The sequence below is a fragment of the Dendrobates tinctorius genome, unplaced genomic scaffold (assembly GCF_039654945.1).
Source record: "Dendrobates tinctorius isolate UK_male_01 unplaced genomic scaffold, ASM3965494v1 ptg000093l, whole genome shotgun sequence".
In the NCBI taxonomy this organism is placed as follows: domain Eukaryota; kingdom Metazoa; phylum Chordata; class Amphibia; order Anura; family Dendrobatidae; genus Dendrobates; species Dendrobates tinctorius.
Genome location: NW_027361761.1, coordinates 10,579,841 through 10,601,881, shown reverse-complemented (window position 1 = coordinate 10,601,881; position 22,041 = coordinate 10,579,841). Strand labels below are relative to the sequence as shown.

The following is a 22,041-nucleotide window of genomic DNA, read 5'->3' as shown; positions in this document are numbered from 1 at the left end:
CACTGAGCAGAGTGCTGTCCATGGCACTAGGTGAAGGACACTAATTTAAATGAATGATCGATTAGCATAGTTATTAACATCTAAACCTTTATTTATGGGACATTTTAGGCCCAACTCCTGGTTTACAAATCAATATCCATAAATTGCCCTCTTTGGATCAAGTTCTTCATCAAATGCCTTGCACGAATACACAAGGATTGTGTAACTGTAGCGGCTGCAGACTCCTTACAATACCAATAATGACTCCATCAGTTTCATATAGCTTTGCATTTATTTACTCAAAATGAAAACAAAATGTTAATCGGACAACTAAGATGTAATCACTTCTCACGATGTGGAAAAAAACGAGACGGATTTTTAGAAAATTTCATTTTTGCAGTTGCATGATGCTGCGCATCCGTCCGCTACATTTTTAAAAGACTTGCAGTAACCTGTCAAATCAGCGCAGTTGGAAAACTCATCCACGTATGGACAAGGATTAGCTAAGAAGAGGAGAAAAAAAAGAGAAAATGAAAACATGGCATCCCTCCTACAGATCTAACAAAGCTAACTATATCATATCTCCCATGGAGATTGTCATTCTTTACATGTGGATGAACAGTGATTTACACATCTACATAGGAAAGGATTCTTTACAGTTAGAGGAAATTTTGGAATGTAGTGCACCAAGAGTTAGAAATTGCATATATTATGTCAGGATATGAATAGGGGCTGTTTACACATCTGGTAAAGAATAGGTTTGAAATTAGAGACGAGCAAATCCCCAAATTGCTGTAATCGCATCAACCCGAAGAATAAAGTTGTCTATTCACTTTTACCGCTGAGAAATTCCATAAAAAAACAAAACAAAAGCAATTTGATTTTTTCTTTGTCTCAGAAAGATTGCAGTAAGGCTCAGTACACATTTATCCTGTGCACTACGCTGAGCTTGTACACTGGGCCTATAATGAGGCAGATGGAGACATTGTGGATGCCATCTGACCTAAGCTCTGGTAGTGCCTGTCTTTTTAAGCTTGCATAAATGAGCGGTCAACCACAGTTTTGTGCACTTCTAAAAAGGATACAGCTGAACAGAAACCAGACAAAGTCCATAGTAACTTTGCTGCCTCATCATAATGAATGGGTTCCTCAGGAGTTTAAATTGAATCATGAAATTCAGAAATCTAATATACAAAGCTCAAGTGTGTGTATGTATGTATGTATGTATGTATGTATGTATGCATGTGTGTATGTCCGGGATTGGCATCCGCACCGTCGCAGCTACAGTCACACGTCTGGACCCCGAGAGTGTCCTAGGCTATGTTGTGAGGCGAAATTTTAACCCCGCACGTTCAAATTCAAACAATTTTGCCCCTATCTACATAATATGGAAAACGTGTGTGTGTATCAAGCCCCGCCCTCATTATGATGTCATAATGGATGCCATGGCGACGCTGATGTCATCATAGGTTGCAAGCCCCGCTGATCATTATGATGTCATATTGGTTGACTATGGGATGGAGGATGTGTGATGGGTATATGGGCACGGGCCTATGGGATGGAGGATGTGTGATGGGTATATGGGCACTGGACTATGGGATGGAGGATATGTATGATGGGTATATGGGCATGGGACTATGGGATGGTGGATATGTATGATGGGTATATGGGCACGGGACTATGGGATGGCGGATATGTATGATGGGTATATGGGCACTGGACTATGGGATGGAGGATATGTATGACGGGTATATGGGCACAGGACTATGGGATGGCGGATATGTATGATGGGTATATGGGCACGGGACTATGGAATGGAGGATATGTATGATGGGTATATGGGCATGGGACTATGAGATGAAGGATGTGTGATGGGTATATGGGCACTCAACTACCGGATGGCGAAGATGTATGATGGGTATATGGGCATGGGACCAAGCGGTGGAGGATGTGTGATGGGTATATGAGCAAGGGACTATGGGATGGAGGATGTGTGATGGGTATATGGGCACTCGACTATGGGATGGAGGATATGTACGATGGGTATATGGGCACGGTCCTATGGGATGGAGGATGTGTGATGGGTATATGGGCACTCGACTATGGGATGGAGGATATGTATGAAGGGTATATGGGCATGGGACTATGGGATAGAGGATATGTATGACTGGTATATGGGCATGGGACTATGAGATGAAGGATGTGTGATGGGTATATGGGCACGGGACTATGGGATGGAGGATAATTATAATTTGTTATAACTATCCACAGTTAGTTACTATGCCCGGGCAGCGCCGGGCTCTTCAGCTAGTTTAGATATAAAACCCGACGTAAGTGCTCAGCGCAGGGCACAGGAAAAATATAATCCAAAATATTATGTAAAATGTTCCCAGTAAAACCTTCAACTCAATCCACAAAAAAGCAAGTCCCCACTCAAGTCTGTCATCTGTCAATGGAAATATAACAAGCTTCCACATTTCTGGCAGCGCAATGGCTTTGGAAAAGCATGTTAGCTATTCACCCCCCATAAAAATTCCAGTGAATTCTGCACTCCCAAATCCAAATGCCCCTTTCTTTCTGAACCCCAGTGTGTCTAAACCACATTAAGGCTGAGTTCACAAGTGGCGTTTTTTTCACGTTTCCGCGGCGGTTTTAACCGTGCGATTTTGCCGCGGAAACTCGAAAAATAAGCATCCCATGCATTCCTATGGGATTCCGCAATGCTGTGCTAATGCTGCAGTTTTTACCGCGGAGGAATCGCTTCGCAGTAAAAAACGCAGCATGCTCATTAATTTCGCGGAATCGCGGCGATCCCGCACCCATAGGAATGCATTGTTCCGCTTATTTCCCACATGTGGCTGTGCACACCATGCCAAAAGTAAGCAGAACATTTGCGGATGGTACCCACGGTCCGGAGGAGAGGAGACTGTCCTCCGGGCTTTGGGTACCATATCCCTGTAAAAAAATAGAATTTAAAATAAAAAATATTGTTATTCTCACCTTCCGACGTCCCGCGCAGCCTTCCCGCCTCTCTCCACGCTCCCGCTCCCAGTAAGCCTTTGCGAGCGGTCATTCACGCAAAGGATTACTGGGACCGGGAGCGTGGAGAGAGGCGGGAAGGCTGCGCGGGACGTCGGAAGGTGAAAATAACAATATTTCTTATTTTTTTATTATTTTTTACATTCTATCTTGTTGAGGGCAGAGCAGTGCGGACCGGACGAAATGCCAGGGTGAGTATAATCTAAAGGGGGTTTTACACATAGCGATATCGCTAGCAATATCGCTATAAGATCACCGATTTTGTGACGTTATAGTGATATTGCTAGCGATATCGCTATGTGTGATACTTACCTCCGACCGGCTCCCCCGCTGTCTGTCGTTGATCACGCAGCTCCATTTCTCGTCGTCAGCTTCCTGCTGGGCTTCCTGTGGTGCCGACGAGCGACGCGTGGACGCGGACGGGAGGACGTCAGGATCGCCGCGTCTGAAAGGTAAGTATCGTCCGCTGTATCGCTGCTGCATCGCTGTGAGATCTTCCTGTTTGGCAGCTCACTAGCGACCATTTAGTGATGCACCAGCGACCCTGACCGGGTCGTATCGTGGTCGGGAACGCTGGTGCATCGCTAAATGTAAAAGGGCCTTAACTCTTTTTTCTTCTCTTGCAAGTTACATCAGGGGCTTATCTACAGCATTACAGAATGCTGTAGATAAGCCCCTGATGTCGGTGCCAGCAGCTGATATGCGAAAAATGGGGTGACAGATTCCCTTTAAAGGGAATTTGTCATCAGGTTTGTTCCATGTAATCTGAAGACAGCAGGAGAAAGAGACTGAAACACAGAATTCAGGGATTGTGAAGGATTTATCACCAAGAGATTAACATTACGGGACTATCCCCTCCTGTGATAAGCAACTCACTGTCTATGGACTTTGTACCCAGAGAGCCTGATGTGGGCGGGAGAAGCTCTGTTTCATTCTCAAGGTCCCATTACATTTAGCGATGCACCAGCGATCCAGACAACGATACGACCCGGTCAGGATCACTGGTGCATCGCTAAATGGTCGCTAGTGAGCTGCCACACAGGCAGATCTCACCAGCGAAGTAGCAGCGGTTGGCGGTTGTTACTTACCTGTCAGACGGCAGCTCTGGTGATGACTTCCTCCCGCGTCTATGGAGTCGCTCGTCGGCACCAGCAGTAAGCCGAAGCCGAGAAATGGACCAGGCCGATCTCGCGCGATCAGCGATATCCAGTTGGGAGCCGGGTCAGAGGTAAGTGTCACATGTAGGAAGATCGCTAGCGATATCGCTGTTGCGTCACAAAATCGGTGACGCTATATGTGAAGGGGGCTTAAATCTAAATGCTCTGATTTTGTAAGAATTGCTTTCCCATTAATCTAAGTGATACATCATTGGATTCAGCTTTTCTTTCCTTAAATCATTTTACTCTAAGATTAGGTAGCAAAAGTCTGCTGGCTGATTCCTTTTAATGGAAGGTAAAACTACACAAAACGCATGCAAATGCGGTAATGAATTTGAAAGGAAAAAATGGAAAACTCGTTGGATCAGCGAGAATTAAAAGAGAGCAAAAACTAGTAACGACTTAAAGACTTGTTCTATTTAAGGACTTTTACCCCCTGCAAATGATATTGATTATGTTACTTATCCATAGAATGGGTCATCAATATCATATTGGTGGGAGTCCAACATCCTTCAACCTCACATAATAGCTGTTTTCAGCTCTGGCGATGGCCGGGTGTACCGCCATTGTACAGAGCCACACAATCGTAACCCTTACAATGTAGTATTGATGTCTAGAGTTGAGCGATACCGTCCGATACTTCAAAGTATCGGATCGGAGTGGACCGGCCGATATTAAAAAAAAGTATCGGTATCGCCGATTCCAATACCGGAAGTCCCATTCAAGTCTATGGGACTTCCGGTATCGGAATGAGAAAAATCCTGTTTTTCCCTTGTACAGCCTCTCTGGGGTCTGTACGGGCCTTTCGGGGGGCTGTGCCGGCCTGCCAGGGGGTCTGTGCAGGCTCCGGTGGTCTGTGCCGGCCTGCCGGGGGTCTGTGCAGGCTCCGGGGGGCTGTGCCGGCCTGCCGGGGGGCTGTGCCGGCCTGCCGGGGGGCTGTGCAGGCTCCGGGGGGCTGTGCCGGCCTGCCGGGGGGCTGTGCAGGCTCCGGGGGGCTGTGCCGGCTTCGGGGGTCTGTGCAGGCATCGTCGGATGGGACTACAAGTCCCATCGGGCGATGCCTGCTACCATGACAGTGATTGACACATTAGCCAATGATGGGACAGTAGTAGTCCCATCATCCGGCTAATGTGTTGAATGTAAAAAAAAAAAAAAAAAAAAAAATTACATGCTACATACATGCTACATACATACAACATGCATACGACATACATGCTACATTCATACTACATACTACATACATGCTACATTCATACTACATATATACTACATGCAACATACATACTACATATATACTACATGCATGCAACATGCATACTACATATATACTACATGCAACATACATACTACATATATACTACATGCAACATACATACTACATATATACTACATGCATGCAACATGCATACTACATATATACTACATGCTACATACATACTACATACATACTACATGTGGGAATTTCCCACACAGCAATGGCATAAAGTGAGACTAGGGACTTTTTTTTTTTAAGTGGCGGAGGAATACAGTGCGGAAGGATACCTACCTTCCGTCATTGGATTCCTGCAGCCCGTAGAGAACGGCAGCAACAGCTGATGATGCAGTTCTCTACCCAAGATCGTCGTGGGACACACTCGTGGACTGCTTCGGATCGTGGGTGAGTATTTTTGTGGTTTGTTATGTTAATATTTATTCCGTAAAAGACAATGGCTTCGGGGTACAATGTGACAAGTATTGGTAAGTATGTTACTCTATGTTATATGTACTGTATGTCTATGTATGTATTGTATGAATGTATTGTATGTAGTATGTATGTAGTATATATGTGGTATGTATGTAGCATGTAGTATGTATGTAGTATGTATGTAGCATGCATGTAGCATGCAGTATGTATGTAGCATGCATGTAGTATATATGTAGTATGTATGTAGCATGTAGTATGTATGTAGCATGCATGTAGTATATATGTAGTATGTATGTAGCATGTAGAATGTATGTAGCATGCATGTAGTATGTATGTAGTATGTATGTAGTATGTATGTGGTATGTATGTAGCATGTAGTATGTATGTAGCATGCATGTAGTATGTATGTAGTATGTATGTAGTATATATGTAGTATGTATGTAGCATGCATGTAGTATATATGTAGTATGTATGTATGTAGTATGTATGTAGTATATATGTAGCATGTAGTATGTATGTAGCATGCATGTAGTATATATGTGTTATGTATGTAGTATGTATGTAGTATGTATGTGGTATGTATGTGGTATATATGTGGTATGTATGTGGTATGTATGTAGTATGTATGTAGTATGTATGTGGTATGTATCTAGTATGTATGTAGCATGTAGTATGTATGTAGCATGCATGTAGTATGTATGTAGTATTTTTTTTTTTTTTAACATTTAACACATTAGCCGGATGATGGGACTACTACTGTCCCATCATTGGCTAATGTGTCAATCACTGTCATGGTAGCAGGCATCGCCAGATGGGACTTGTAGTCACATCGGACGATGCTTGCACAGACCCCCGGACATCAGCACAGCCCCCGGCAGGCCGGCACAGCCCCCCGGCAGGCCGGTACAGACCCCCACAGGGTGCACAGACCACCGGCAGGCCGGCACAGCCCCCCGGCAGGCCAGTACAGACCCCGGGCAGTCCACACAGCCCCCCGGCAGGCCGGCAGAGACCCCCGGAAGGCCCGAAATGACGGCGCATCATGATGCGCACACACCGCGCATCATGATGACGTCAGGCTGTCAATCAACTTTGAACTTCCGATTCCGATGCCGACTTCCGATATTGAAAAAATATCGGAAGTCGGTATCGGAATTCCGATACAGCAAGTATCGGCCGATACCCGATACTTGCAGTATCGGAATGCTCAACACTATTGATGTCCTAATGGATTGGTCTTCATTCTCATATACCTGGAGAACTCCTTCCAAGTAAAAACAGATCCATTGAAACTGAGGCAAAGTGAAGCAGAGGGGCCCATTCATTACTATGAGGCCTTTGTCTGGGTTTCATCATGGAGAACATTTTTGCTGCTTCTAAAATCTGACACACCGCAGAACCCAAATGGATAATAATAACACAGGTCAACGAAAAAAAATTTTTTTTCTGGTGTCCAAAATATTTTAATGAATTTGGGGTATTTTTGGGGTGCTGATTCTGAATATGTCATCAGTTTTGCCAGATTGGCTCAAGTTTTTGAGATTTTTGGTATCTTATTTATAGCACTTGTTGGTAAATGCGACGCATCATCTCATTAATTTCTTTGGATTAGTACTTGAACTGAGCAGTTCTCAATATAGTTTTGTGTTAATTAGTGTTCTAAAAGTTTGTTCATAGCTTGATTTTTGCACTAACTTTATGTTGTTGTCTGTTTTCCAGTGAAAAGCATGAACTCATCATGAAGAAGTTGTCTTAACGATCCAGACTCATTCTGTTACATTTGTGGTGAATATACACTGCCAAAACATAGAAGAAACATAACAGACTTCGTAAAAAAAGTGTATTTTGCCTATTTTGGGGTTATGCTTGGGGACCAAGACAAGTTTTGGGCACCACACATAGTGTGCAAAGCATGTATCGAATTATTACGAAAATGGAGCAAAGGACAAAGAAAAAGCTTCAAATTTGGTGTTCCAATGGTGTGGAGAGAGCCAAAAAATCATCATGATGACTGTTATTTCTGTGCAGTGCAAGTGCAAGGATTCAATAAGCATAAGAAACGAAAATGGGAGTAACATGGAATCTGCAAGAAGGCCTGTCCCTCATTGTGAAGATGTGCCTGTACCTGTGTTTACCATAAATAACAGTCATCATGATGATTTTTTGGCTCTCTCCACACCATTGGAACACCAAATTTGAAGCTTTTTCTTTGTCCTTTGCTCCATTTTCGTAATAATTCGATACATGCTTTGCACACTATGTGTGGTGCCCAAAACTTGTCTTGGTCCCCAAGCATAACCCCAAAATAGGCAAAATACACTTTTTTTACGAAGTCTGTTATGTTTCTTCTATGTTTTGGCAGTGTGTATTCACCACAAATGTAACAGAATGAGTCTGGATCGTTAAGACAACTTCTTCATGATGAGTTCATGCTTTTCACTGGAAAACAGACAACAACATAAAGTTAGTGCAAAAATCAAGCTATGAACAAACTTTTAGAACACTAATTAACACAAAACTATATTGAGAACTGCTCAGTTCAAGTACTAATCCAAAGAAATTAATGAGATGATGCGTCGCATTTACCAACAAGTGCTATAAATAAGATACCAAAAATCTCAAAAACTTGAGCCAATCTGGCAAAACTGATGACATATTCAGAATCAGCACCCCAAAAATACCCTAAATTCGATGAAATATCTTTGGCACCAAAAATGCTGTTGACCAGTGTAATCATTGGTGACCATTTTCTTCTGTTTGCATTCACTTATGCAATGGATCCATGTTCCACAATCATTCTATTTCTCTGTTTCTGAATACAGAACGGACAAACATTATGTCAAAATGTGAATGTGACCACAGCCATAAAAGGAACGTCTTATTAGAAAAAGGCTACTTAACAGTGTGTCATTACGGGTACAAGAAATGACATTGACTGTAAGCCATGAACATCAACATTAACAGAAATAAACACGTTAACTAGATCACTTGTTGTAATGACCCCATATAAAATGAGTTTCACTTTTTGTATTAAAGAAGAGAAATAAATTAACTTTTTGATGATATCCAAATTAAGTGAAAGGCACTTGCGTATATATATATACAGTATATATATATATATATATATATATATATATACCTACCAGCTGAAGAGCGCAGCGTTGCCCGGGCATAGTAACTAGGTTTGGTTGGTTATAACAAATTATAATAATTATCCTCCATCCCATAGTCCCATGCCCATATACCCATCATACATATTCTCCATCCCATAGTCCCATGCCCATATACCCATCATACATATTCTCCATCGCATAGTCCCATGCCCATATATCCATCATACTTATCCTCTAATCCATAGTCCCATGCAAATATACCCATCATACATATCCTCCATCCCATAGTCCCGTGCCCATATATCCATCATACTTATCCTCTAATACATAGTCCCGTGCCCATATACCCATCATACATATCCTCCATCCCATAGTCCCATGCCCATATACCCATCATACATATCCTCCATCCCATACTCCCGTGCCCATATACCCATCATACATATCCTCCATCCCATACTCCCGTGCCCATATACCCATCATACATATCCTCCATATCATAGTCCAGTGCCCATATACCCATCATACATATCCGCCATCCCATAGTCCAGTGCCCATATCACACATCCTCCATCTCATAGTCCAGTGCCTATATACCCATGATACACATCCTGCATTCCATAGTCCCGGGCCCACATACCCATCATACATATGCTCCATCCCATACTCCCGTGCCCATATACCCATCATACATATCCTCCATCCCATACTCCCGTGCCCATATACCCATCATACATATCCTCCATATCATAGTCCAGTGCCCATATACCCATCATACATATCCGCCATCCCATAGTCCAGTGCCCATATCACACATCCTCCATCTCATAGTCCAGTGCCTATATACCCATGATACACATCCTGCATTCCATAGTCCCGGGCCCACATACCCATCATACATATGCTCCATCCCATACTCCCGTGCCCATTTACCCATCATACATATCCACCATCCCATACTCCCGTGCCCATTTACCCATCATACATATCCACCATCCCATAGTCCCGTGTCCATATACCCATCATACATATCCTCCATCCCATAGTCCAGTGCCCATATCACACATCCTCCATCCCATAGTACCGTGCCCATATACCCATCAAACATCCTCCATCCCATAGTACTGTGCCCATATACCCATGACACATCCTCCAACCTATAGTCCCATGCCCATATACCCATGATACACATCCTCCATTCCATAGTCCCATGCCAATATGCAAATAAAGTCCGTGGAGCCTCATTTAACAATCTCAAACACAGGACTAGCCAGATCTTCCTCCAGGGAAGGACCCAGCCAAGGAGTGGCTCCTTTCGGAAACCACCATTACCTGTTATGAGTTCATTTTCTCCTTCACCTCTGATGTCTGATGAACTTCCTCTGCTGGTGAAAGGAGGTAGTGAAATTGATCTGGATGGGAAGAACCTGTCATCTGAACAGGTGGAGTGTGATTGGACATCCGGAATTTCTGAGTGTATATTAGGCAGCCCACGCCCTGCAGGGCTGCTGGTGATCTTTTCTGCTCTGAGCTCTGGCATCCAGTTTAGTTCCTGTCTACTAAAAGCTAAGTTTTTGCTCTGCTATTTTTCCATGAGATTTTGTCTGTTTACTTAGTGTTTGTGTTCAGCCTGCCCTGGTTGGGACGGGCTGAACTCCATTTTTGTCTCTGATCAGTTAATCTCTTTGCTCTGTCTTCAGAATATACCTGAGTGCTGATATAGTGATTTTGAAGTCTAGTGACTTCAGGGCCTTTTCTATGAGACGTGTTGGACATTATTTTTGGCAGGGTTTTTTGCGTGATTGCAGCCAGCATCTTTTCTGTCCTTTCCTATCTAGTTAGTTGGGCCCCATCGCTTGCTCAACCTGTCTTTCTGTCTGTTTGTGTTTTCATCTGTTTTTCACTGACAATACATGTTGGGGGCTGTCTATTGCTTTGGGGTCTGCTCTGGGGCAGTTTAGATTTCCCCTTTCTTTCTTTAGGCTTATTTAGCTCTCCGGCTGTGACGAGGGGTCTAGGGTACCGTAGGAACCCCCCACGGCTACTGTTAGTTGTGGTGAATAGGATCAGGGGTCTGCAATCCGCTAGCTACCAACCTCTCCGGTTTTCTGAACTTAGCTTGTGTTTTTGTTTTTTCCTCATCCGGTGACTCATTCATAACAGTCCCTTGCCCATATACCCATCATACACATCCTCCATCCCATTGTCCCGTGCCCATATACCCATGACACATCCTGCATCCCATTGTCCCGTACCCATATACCCATCATACATATCCTCCATCCTATAGTCCTGTGCCCATATACCGTCATACATATCCTCCATCTCATAGTCCAGTGCCCATATACCCATCATACATATCCTCCATCCAATAGGCCCGTGCCCATATACCCATCATACATATCCTCCATCCCATAGTCCAGTGCCCATATACCCATCACACATCCTCTATCCCACAGTCCTGAGCCGGGGGGCGCTGAGCAGGGAGTTCCTGGAGATGTGCTGTTAAGTAACCTGGCAGTGCGGATCTGTGTGCGGCCGCTGATACAGTGATTTTCCACGCCAGTAACAATAGAGCCTGGCAGTAATAGAGGAGGGGGGATTCATTTCTGTCATATGCTATCTGCTCCTTTCTGGGGGGCAGACAATGGCTGGGAGCTTATATTCCTGGGTATGCTAGATTTTTCCCACCTGGTCAGTGTCTGCTGAGGTGTTGTGGATTGGGAAAACTGATGCTCATTGCAACCAATCACAGCTCAGCTTTCATCTTTTAAACAGCTCTGGTGAAATGAAAGATGCTTAGTAATTGGTTGCTATCGGCACCACAGGCAAGTGCAAGCTTTTGTGGTCAAGATGTGCCTATGATATATATATAGAGTTTTGCATGTGAAGTGAGTGTGGCTATGCGGAGTGGGTGGGGCTATGTGGAGTGGGCGTGCTTTGATGCACACACATATACGTATATATCTATTTATATATATATATATATATATATATATCTATATATATATATTTTTTTTTGTTCTTTTTTCTTTTTATTTAAAGGGGTGTTTCCACAAATAAAGTACATTTTATAATTAGTAGATCTTATAAATCTTAGAATAAAGATAAGTTTTACAATTGGATGTGTAAAAATAAAATCCTGTGCTGAGATAATCTTATAAATGGGCCCCTGCTGTGTACTGTGTAATGGCCGTGTCTCACCGTGCAGGAACATGGTCTGATCATACCACAGCTCCTGGGCAGGGGAGGAACAAAAAGAGTATACAGACAGGACAGCAGGGGATCACAGCTGATTTTCTTTCTGTGAGGTGAACTGTTCTAAACAGGCAGGGCAATGGTTTACCTCACAGAAAGAATCGGCTTCAATCCTGTCCTGTCTATATACTTTCTTTTGTTTCCTCTCCAGCCCAGGAGAGATGAAAAATTTCAGAAAAAAATGGCTGGCTGTGTAACTATTTTCCGAGATCGTAGTTTATCCTCAGTGGGGTTTTGTGAGCGCTCGTATTTTGAGTACCGGGCTGTTGTTTTTTATTGGTATGTAGGGCATTTTAATTTATTTTTGTTGTTTTTATGTTTTGGGGAAAAGTACAGCGACCGATAAATGCAATTTGACTGATTCAGATATTTCTTTTTTATTTTTATTTTTTTGCTTTACCATACTGGTTAAATAATGTAATATTATGATAAATGTTAGACGTTCTATTTTTCACTTTATTTTGTGAACCCGATCAGATTGCGTGTTCCATATTCTTCACTGTTTCGGAATTAACGCGTTTAGGGAAAATACCGGTCTCCTAAGAAGTCCAACCTGTGACCGACATTTGTAGACGGGCATAGATACCCTTGATGGGGCCTTTAGCAGACCACTGCCCGCCATAGCAGGCCATCAGACAATGTCGCGGGTTATGTATAGGAAGGTCGGGTTGATGAGATTGACAATGGCAGAAAGCAGTGATCGGAGGAAGCTCTGGTTGCTCCTGTTAGAAGCAAGTGCCAGCTGTATGACACTGCTGGCACCAGTTGTTGTTGGCGCAGGCAAAGCTGCTGATCACTCTCCACACACTTGCACCTTCTATAGGACATTCTGCCACATCTTAAGCCATGTAGAGGTTAAAACCTGGCTTTCATATGTCTATTACACTGATGGGTCTCGCTATATTAGACGTTCCTCCTTTTATGTTCATACTTACTGCACAAGTTGTTTTTACAATTATTAGGGCAGTCTCCGCAACTTTTCCCAGATTTGTACGGGACATTAACAGAGTTCACATTCCCTCTGAAATATGGTAAAAAGAAACACGTCAGTGAGTACAAATGTTTCATAGATGATGGAAAAAGACACTGACCATTAAAATACTCTGATGCATTAGAAGAGATGTGTTCTTCCATACCTTTCTCCTCGGCTCGATGGATCCTTTCATATATGGCCAACGTGAGACTTTTTTTTAATAAAAACATAATTTCCAGATGCTCTGTCTGGAGACGTTTGTGCTGTATGTGTCTATTTGGCCACCTGGTGGTTGTGATAGGAAGTGGCTGTTGATGGTTGTGGTGAAAAATTGGGACCAGTAGGACAATTCAAGATGGGTGAAAATTAACTTATCTGTATATTACTCAGCAAAATGTTCTTATTTAGGTGTTTAATTTCTGTTTGCTATTTTAATAACAATTTACAATATCAAAAATGCTATGTGCCCATAGAAAACTTCTCTCATCAGCTGTTCGAAATAGGTAACTCTGACATATAGGTAGATGGATGGATATACTGTATAATAGATAGATAGATAGATAATAGATAGATAATAGATAGATAGATGTATAGATAGATAATAGATAGATAGATGATGGATAGATAGATAGATAGATAAGAAGATAGATCATCGATAGATAGATAGATAGATAGATAGCTATATAGATAGATAATAGATAGATAGATAGATAATAGATAGATAGATAAGTAGATAGATCATCGATAGATAGATTAGATAGATAGATAATTGATAGATGATAGATGATAGTTCATAGATAGATAATTAATAGATAGATAGGTAGATAGATAATAGATTGATAGATAATAGATACATAGATAGATGATAGATAGATAGATGATAGATAGATAGATAGATAGATAGATAATAGTCAGATAGGCAGATAGATAATAGATAGATAGATAATAGTCAGATAGGCAGATAGATAATAGATAGATAGATAGATAGATAGATAGATAATAGATAGATAGATAATTGATAGATGATAGATAGATAATCAGCAGGTAGGTAGTTAATAGATACATAATAGATAAATAGATAAATAATAGGTAGATAGATTAATAGATATATAGATAATAAATAGATAGATAGATAATAGATATATAGATGAAAGATAGATAGATAGATAGATGGTTAGATTAGATAGATAGATAGATAGATAATTGATAGATGATAGATAGATAATCGGCAGGTAGGTAGTTAATAGATACATAATAGATAGATAATAGATAGATAGATAGATAGATAATAAATAGATAAATAAATAATAGATAGATACTGTAGATAGATAATAGATAGATAGCTATTACGCTTTTTTATAATTTTTCTCTCCTATAGATTTTTGCTACAGTTTTTGGTAACACTATATACATGTCTTCTTGCATCAGACATCACTAGAGAGAAGAGTCTGTAGTTACCATTATTAGGTGTCACTTACGCTGGGCATTGCTGGCACACATAGAAGTATTCATAGGGTTTGCCAGGACATCTGGCTACCGCACATCCTACCTCCCATGAGGGGCCCCAGACCAGCTGGAAAACAATTAATATTCATAAGTGGCTTATACATTAGAGAAAGCAGCAAATCACAGGGCCCCCTCTGGGGCGGACATATCATTGGTGCAGCCTCACAGGGGCCCAAGAAGTAAAAGGAGCCAATTTACACCTCAAAAAGCAGGAGGAATTGTGCACTATGAAGCGCTATTTAACTACCCAGAGCTCATATCCTGTTACTGCAAAGGACCGCCTTCTGTCTGTGTCCACCATTGCCTTCCTTCATTCCTTCACATATCCCCAGCACCTTGGCAAACATCTTTCTTTGCTGAAAGGAGCAGAGATTTTACTCACTGGCCACTCAGATGTAACAGAAGCCCAGCCCTCTAGAAAACGGCTGCTGCATTCCCTGCTTTTCCTTTCATACTGGATTGCAAGTCCCTTTGGATGATCTTTGCTATACCATGTGATATGATAACTGCAAGGCATTAGGGGTTAGTGGCAATGACCACTTTAAGCGATATTTTCTAAGTGAATCTCAAATTCTTCAAATTCATCGGATTGGGAAATTCTCAAAAATTTGACACAAGTTCGATTTGCATCAAATCGGTTGTTCTCATCTCTAACTGGGACTTGCATAAAGTCACTGTTTGGGTATCATTATTAGTTTAACGGAACTCTTTAGAATGCCTATTTTTGAAGACCTTTCTTTGCGTAAGGCCACATTCACACTCTCAGTATTTGGTCAGTATTTTACATCAGTATTTGTAAGCCACAACAAGAAGTGGGTGATAATTCCAGAAGTGGTGACTAGGGATGAGCGAGTAGTGTAGTATTCGGACTCGCTGTACTCGTTAAGAGTACCTCCTAATACTCGGGTACTCGTAACGAGTCCAATGTAAGTCTATGGGAAATGCGAGTAATGGGCGGGGACTGTGTGTGGACTGTGCCAGGCTGTGCGGGCCTGTGCTGGCCTGTGCGGGGACTGTGCAAGGCTCTGCGGACTGTGCTGGCCTGTGTGAAGACTGTGCCGGGCAGTGCGGGACTGTGCTGGCCTGTGCGGGGACTGTGCAAGGCTCTGTGGACTGTGCTGGCCTGTGTGAAGACTGTGCCGGGCAGTGCGGGACTGTGCTGGCCTGTGCGGGGACTGTGCAAGGCTCTGCGGACTGTGCTGGCCTGTGTGAAGACTGTGCCGGGCAGTGCGGGACTGTGCTGGCCTGTGTGAAGACTGTGCCGGGCTGTGCGGGACTGTGCTGGCCTGTACGGGGACTGTGCTGGACTGTGCGGGGACTGTGCTGGCCTGTGCGGGGACTGTGCAAGGCTCTGCGGACTGTGCTGGCCTGTGTGAAGACTGTGCCGGGCAGTGCGGGACTGTGCTGGACTGTGCGGGGACTGTGCAAGGCTCTGCGGACTGTGCTGGCCTGTGTGAAGACTGTGCCGGGCAGTGCGGGACTGTGCTGGCCTGTGCAGGGACTGTGCTGGACTGTGCGGGGACTGTGCTGGGCTGTGCGGGGACTGTGCTGGACTGTGCGGGGACTGTGCAAGGCTCTGCGGACTGTGCTGGCCTGTGTGAAGACTGTGCCGGGCAGTGCGGGACTGTGCTGGCCTGTGCGGGGACTGTGCAAGGCTCTGCGGACTGTGCTGGCCTGTGTGAAGACTGTGCCGGGCAGTGCGGGACTGTGCTGGCCTGTGTGAAGACTGTGTCGGGGTGTGCGGGACTGTGCTGGCCTGTGCGGGGACTGTGCTGGACTGTGCGGGGACTGTGCTGGGCTGTGCGGGGACTGTGCAAGGCTCTGCGGACTGTGCTGGCCTGTGTGAAGACTGTGCCGGGCAGTGCGGGACTGTGCTGGACTGTGCGGGGACTGTGCAAGGCTCTGCGGACTGTGCTGGCCTGTGTGAAGACTGTGCCGGGCAGTGCGGGACTGTGCTGGCCTGTGCGGGGACTGTGCTGGACTGTGCGGGGACTGTGCTGGGCTGTGCGGGGACTGTGCTGGACTGTGCGGGGACTGTGCAAGGCTCTGCGGACTGTGCTGGCCTGTGTGAAGACTGTGCCGGGCTGTGCGGGACTGTGCTGGCCTGTGTGAAGACTGTGCCGGGCTGTGCGGGACTGTGCTGGCCTGTGTGAAGACTGTGCCGGGCTGTGCGGGACTGTGCTGGCCTGTGTGAAGACTGTGCCGGGCTGTGCGGGACTGTGCTGGCCTGTGCGGGACTGTGCTGGCCTGTGCGGGACTGTGCTGGCCTGTGCGGGACTGTGATGGACTGTGCGGGGACTGTGCTGGACTGTGCGGGGACTGTGCTGGACTGTGCGGGGACTGTGCGGGGACTATGCTTGGCTGTGCGGGACTGTGCAAGGCTTTGAGGGTACTGTGCGGGACTGTGCTGGCCTGTGCAGGGACTGTGCGGGACTGTGCTGGCCTGTGCAGGGACTGTGCGGGACTGTGCTGGCCTGTGCAGGGACTGTGCGCGGACTGTGCGGGACTGTGCGGGGACTGTGCTGGGCTGTGCGGGACTGTGCGGGGACTGTGCGGGACTGTGCGGGCTGTGCCGAATATTGTGAGGCGAGTAGTGAAATACTCGCCAGGATTTGAGTACCGCATTACTCGCCGAGTTCCAAATCCTAACGCCTATACTCGCTCATCCCTAGTGGTAACGTGTTTCTATTAGACTTTTCTTCTGATTGTTCCACGCCTAATTTTAGCTTACAAATACTGGTGTAAATTACTGGCCAAATGCTGAGAGTGTGAACGTGGCCTTAGATGTATACTGTCAAGCTTTCAGACCTAGTGTGCTGGATCCTCAGGCCATGCCAGTGATGACCACATAGTAGAGCGTGATCAAGGGAATATAGACTTTAAATCGAGGACCTGTGGGGTCAGTCACTCCTCATCCATTAATTATCCTCCGTTGATTCATTTTCAGCCTTTGGTGGTGAAGAAACCCTGAAAAAGCTGGTACAATGCCGGTGTAGAAGAAAGCACGCTACCTGAGTGTAATGGCCAACCACCGATGTCGTCGTCTTTGGTCCTTGTCCGTACACAAAATTGTGACGTTCATTGTAAAATGTCATAAATGCATGATACCAGGTGGCGTTAGTTGAGGCCATGTACAGGTTCTCCCCGCATTGGTATCCTAGAAGGCAGAGAATATAACCTTTTGTGTAATGTGCTATACTAGGGGGCATAGACAGCATTGCCCCCCAGAGCAGGCAGTCCCTGCTGCAATCCGCACACAGATAATCTGATAGTCTACTTCATGAGAACGGAGGAGTTGGGTTATATTATTGGCAAAAGGGGTTTCTCCCTGACATTGTGTTATTGGGGAAACTACCCTGCTCCAAGTCCCAACGCAGTCAGCCTGGTGTCGATGTATGACACAGCAGACAATTGTACAATGGGGTCATTATTAGCCGTCGTCCCTTAATTTGGAAATTACTTTCCCTAACACTTTATATTAGTGGATTGTACATTACACTTATTTCTAATCTTTTACTATATCAAAGGATAGTACTTATTTCCCTAATCCTTTCTGTTAGGGGATTGCACATTACCCCTTTCCTTAATCTTAAATTTTGGGGGATTGCACATTATCCCTTTCCTTAATCTTATATATTGGGGGATTGCACATTACCCCTTTCCCTAATCTTATATATTGGGGGATTGCACATTATCCCTTTCCCTAATCTTATATATTGGGGGATTGCACATTACCCCTTTCCCTAATCTTATATATTGGGGGATTGCACATTACCCCTTTCCCTAATCTTATATATTGGGGGATTGCACATTACCCCTTTCCCTAATCTTATATATTGGGGGATTGCACATTACCCCTTTCCCTAATCTTATATATTGGGGGATTGCACATTACCCCTTTCCTTAATCTTATATATTGGGGGATTGCACATTACCCCTTTCCCTAATCTTATATATTGGGGGATTGCACATTACCCCTTTCCCTAATCTTATATATTGGGGGATTGCACATTACCCCTTTCCCTAATCTTATATATTGGGGGATTGCACATCACCCCTTTCCTTAATCTTATATATTGGGGGATTGCACATTACCCCTTTCCTTAATCTTATATATTGGGGGATTGCACATCACCCCTTTCCCTAATCTTATATATTGGGGGATTGCACATTACCCCTTTCCCTAATCTTATATATTGGGGGATTGCACTTCACCCCTTTCCCTAATCTTATATATTGGGGGATTGCACATTACCCCTTTCCCTAATCTTATATATTGGAGGATTGCACATTACCCCTTTCCCTAATCTTATATATTGGGGGATTGCACATTACCCCTTTCCCTAATCTTATATATTGGGGGATTGCACTTCACCCCTTTCCCTAATCTTATATATTGGGGGATTGCACATCACCCCTTTCCCTAATCTTATATATTGGGGGATTGCACATTACCCCTTTCCCTAATCTTATATATTGGGGGATTGCACTTCACCCCTTTCCCTAATCTTATATATTGGGGGATTGCACTTCACCCCTTTCCCTAATCTTATATATTGGGGGATTGCACATCACCCCTTTCCCTAATCTTATATATTGGGGGATTGCACATTACCCCTTTCCCTAATCTTATATATTGGGGGATTGCACATTACCCCTTTCCCTAATCTTATATATTGGGGGATTGCACTTCACCCCTTTCCCTAATCTTATATATTGGGGGATTGCACATCACCCCTTTCCCTAATCTTATATATTGGGGGATTGCACATTACCCCTTTCCCTAATCTTATATATTGGGGGATTGCACTTCACCCCTTTCCCTAATCTTATATATTGGGGGATTGCACTTCACCCCTTTCCCTAATCTTATATATTGGGGGATTGCACATTACCCCTTTCCCTAATCTTATATATTGGGGGATTGCACTTCACCCCTTTCCCTAATGTTATATATTGGGGGATTGCACATTACCCCTTTCCTTAATCTTATATATTGGGGGATTGCACATTACCCCTTTCCCAAATCTTATATATTGGGGGATTGCACATTACCCCTTTCCCTAATCTTATATATTGGGGGATTGCACATTACCCCTTTCCCAAATCTTATATATTGGGGGATTGCACATTACCCCTTTCCCTAATGTTATATATTGGGGGATTGTACATCACCCCTTTCCCTAATCTTATATATTGGGGGATTGCACATTACCCCTTCCTCTAATCTTGTATATCAGGGGATTGCACATTACCCCTTTCCCAAATCTTATATATTGGGGGATTGTACATTACCCCTTTCCCTAATCTTATATATTAGGGGATTGCACATAACTCCTTTCCCTAATCTTGTTTATTGGGGGATTGTACATCACCCCTTTCCCTAATCTTATATATTGGGGGATTGTACATCACCCCTTTCCCTAATGTTATATATTGGGGGATTGCACATTATCCCTTTCCCTAATCTTATATATTGGGGGATTGTACATCACCCCTTTCCTTAATCTTATATATTGGGGGATTGCACTTCACCCCTTTCCCTAATCTTATATATTGGGGGATTGCACATTACCCCTTTCCCTAATGTTATATATTGGGGGATTGCACATTACCCCTTCCTCTAATCTTGTATATTAGGGGATTGCACATTACCCCTTTCCTTAATCTTATATATTGGGGGATTGTACATCACCCCTTTCCCTAATGTTATATATTGGGGGATTGCACATTACCCCTTCCTCTAATCTTGTATATTAGGGGATTGCACATAACCCCTTCCTCTAATCTTGTATATTAGGGGATTGCACATTATCCATTTCCCTAATCTTATATATTGGGGGATTGCACTTCACCCCTTTCCTTAATCTTATATATTGGGGGATTGTACATCACCCCTTTCCCTAATGTTATATATTGGGGGATTGCACATTCTCCCTTTCCCTAATCTTATATATTGGGGGATTGCACATTACCCCTTTCCTTAATCTTATATATTGGGGGATTGCACATTACTCCTTTCCCTAATCTTATATATTGGGGGCTTGTACATCACCCCTTTCCCTAATGTTATATATTGGGGGATTGCACTTCACCCCTTTCCCTAATCTTATATATTGGGGGATTGCACATTATCCCTTTCCTTAATCTTATATATTGGGGGATTGCACATTACCCCTTTCCTTAATCTTATATATTGGGGGATTGCACATTACCCCTTTCCCTAATCTTATATATTGGGGGATTGCACATTACTCCTTTCCCTAATCTTATATATTGGGGGATTGCACATTATCACTTTCCTTAATCTTATATATTGGGGGATTGCACATTACCCCTATCCCTAATCTTATATATTGGGGGATTGCACATTGCCCCTTTCCTTAATCTTATATATTGGGGGATTGCACATTACCCCTTTCCCTAATCTTATATATTGGGGGATTGCACATTACCCCTTTCCTTAATCTTATATATTGGGGGATTGCACATTACCCCTTTCCCTAATGTTATATATTGGGGGATTGTACATCACCCCTTTCCCTAATCTTATATATTGGGGGATTGCACATTACCCCTTTCCCTAATCTTATATATTGGGGGATTGTACATCACCCCTTTCCCAAATCTTATATATTGGGGGATTGTACATCACCCCTTTCCCAAATCTTATATATTGGGGGATTGCACATCACCCCTTTCCCTAATGTTATATATTGGGGGATTGCACTTCACCCCTTTCCCTAATGTTATATATTGGGGGATTGCACATCACCCCTTTCCGTAATGTTATATATTGGGGGATTGAACTTCATCCCTTTCCCTAATCTTATATATTGGGGGATTGCACATTATCTCTTTCCTTAATCTTATATATTGGGGGATTGCACATTACCCCTTTCCCTAATCTTATATATTGGGGGATTGCACATTACCCCTTTCCCTAATCTTATATATTGGGGGATTGCACATTATCCCTTTCCCTAATCTTATATATTGGGGGATTGCACATTATCCCTTTCCCAAATCTTATATATTGGGGGATTGTACATTACCCCTTTCCCTAATCTTATATATTGGGGGATTGCACATTACCCCTTTCCCTAATCTTATATATTGGGGGATTGCACATTACCCCTTTCCCTAATCTTATATATTGGGGGATTGCACATTATCCCTTTCCCTAATCTTATATATTGGGGGATTGCACATTATCCCTTTCCCAAATCTTATATATTGGGGGATTGCACATTACCCCTTTCCCTAATCTTATATATTGGGGGATTGCACATTACCCCTTTCCCTAATCTTATATATTGGGGGATTGCACAT

At 43.5% G+C, this 22,041-nt stretch overlaps 1 protein-coding gene across 1 annotated transcript in view; it reads right to left on the bottom strand.

The window, feature by feature from the left end:
• Nucleotides 1-252: 252 nt before the first annotated feature.
• Nucleotides 253-22,041, bottom strand: part of LOC141098542 (cysteine-rich venom protein-like) — a 35,164-nt gene continuing 13,375 nt past the window's right edge. The window contains exons 5-8 of the mRNA XM_073586420.1: nt 17,721-17,866; nt 14,682-14,776; nt 13,166-13,251; nt 253-482 (exon numbers count right to left, since the gene is read on the bottom strand). Coding sequence (XP_073442521.1) covers nt 358-482; nt 13,166-13,251; nt 14,682-14,776; nt 17,721-17,866 — 452 coding nt within the window. The 3' untranslated portion in view covers nt 253-357. The remainder of the gene's footprint in view (nt 483-13,165; nt 13,252-14,681; nt 14,777-17,720; nt 17,867-22,041) is intronic.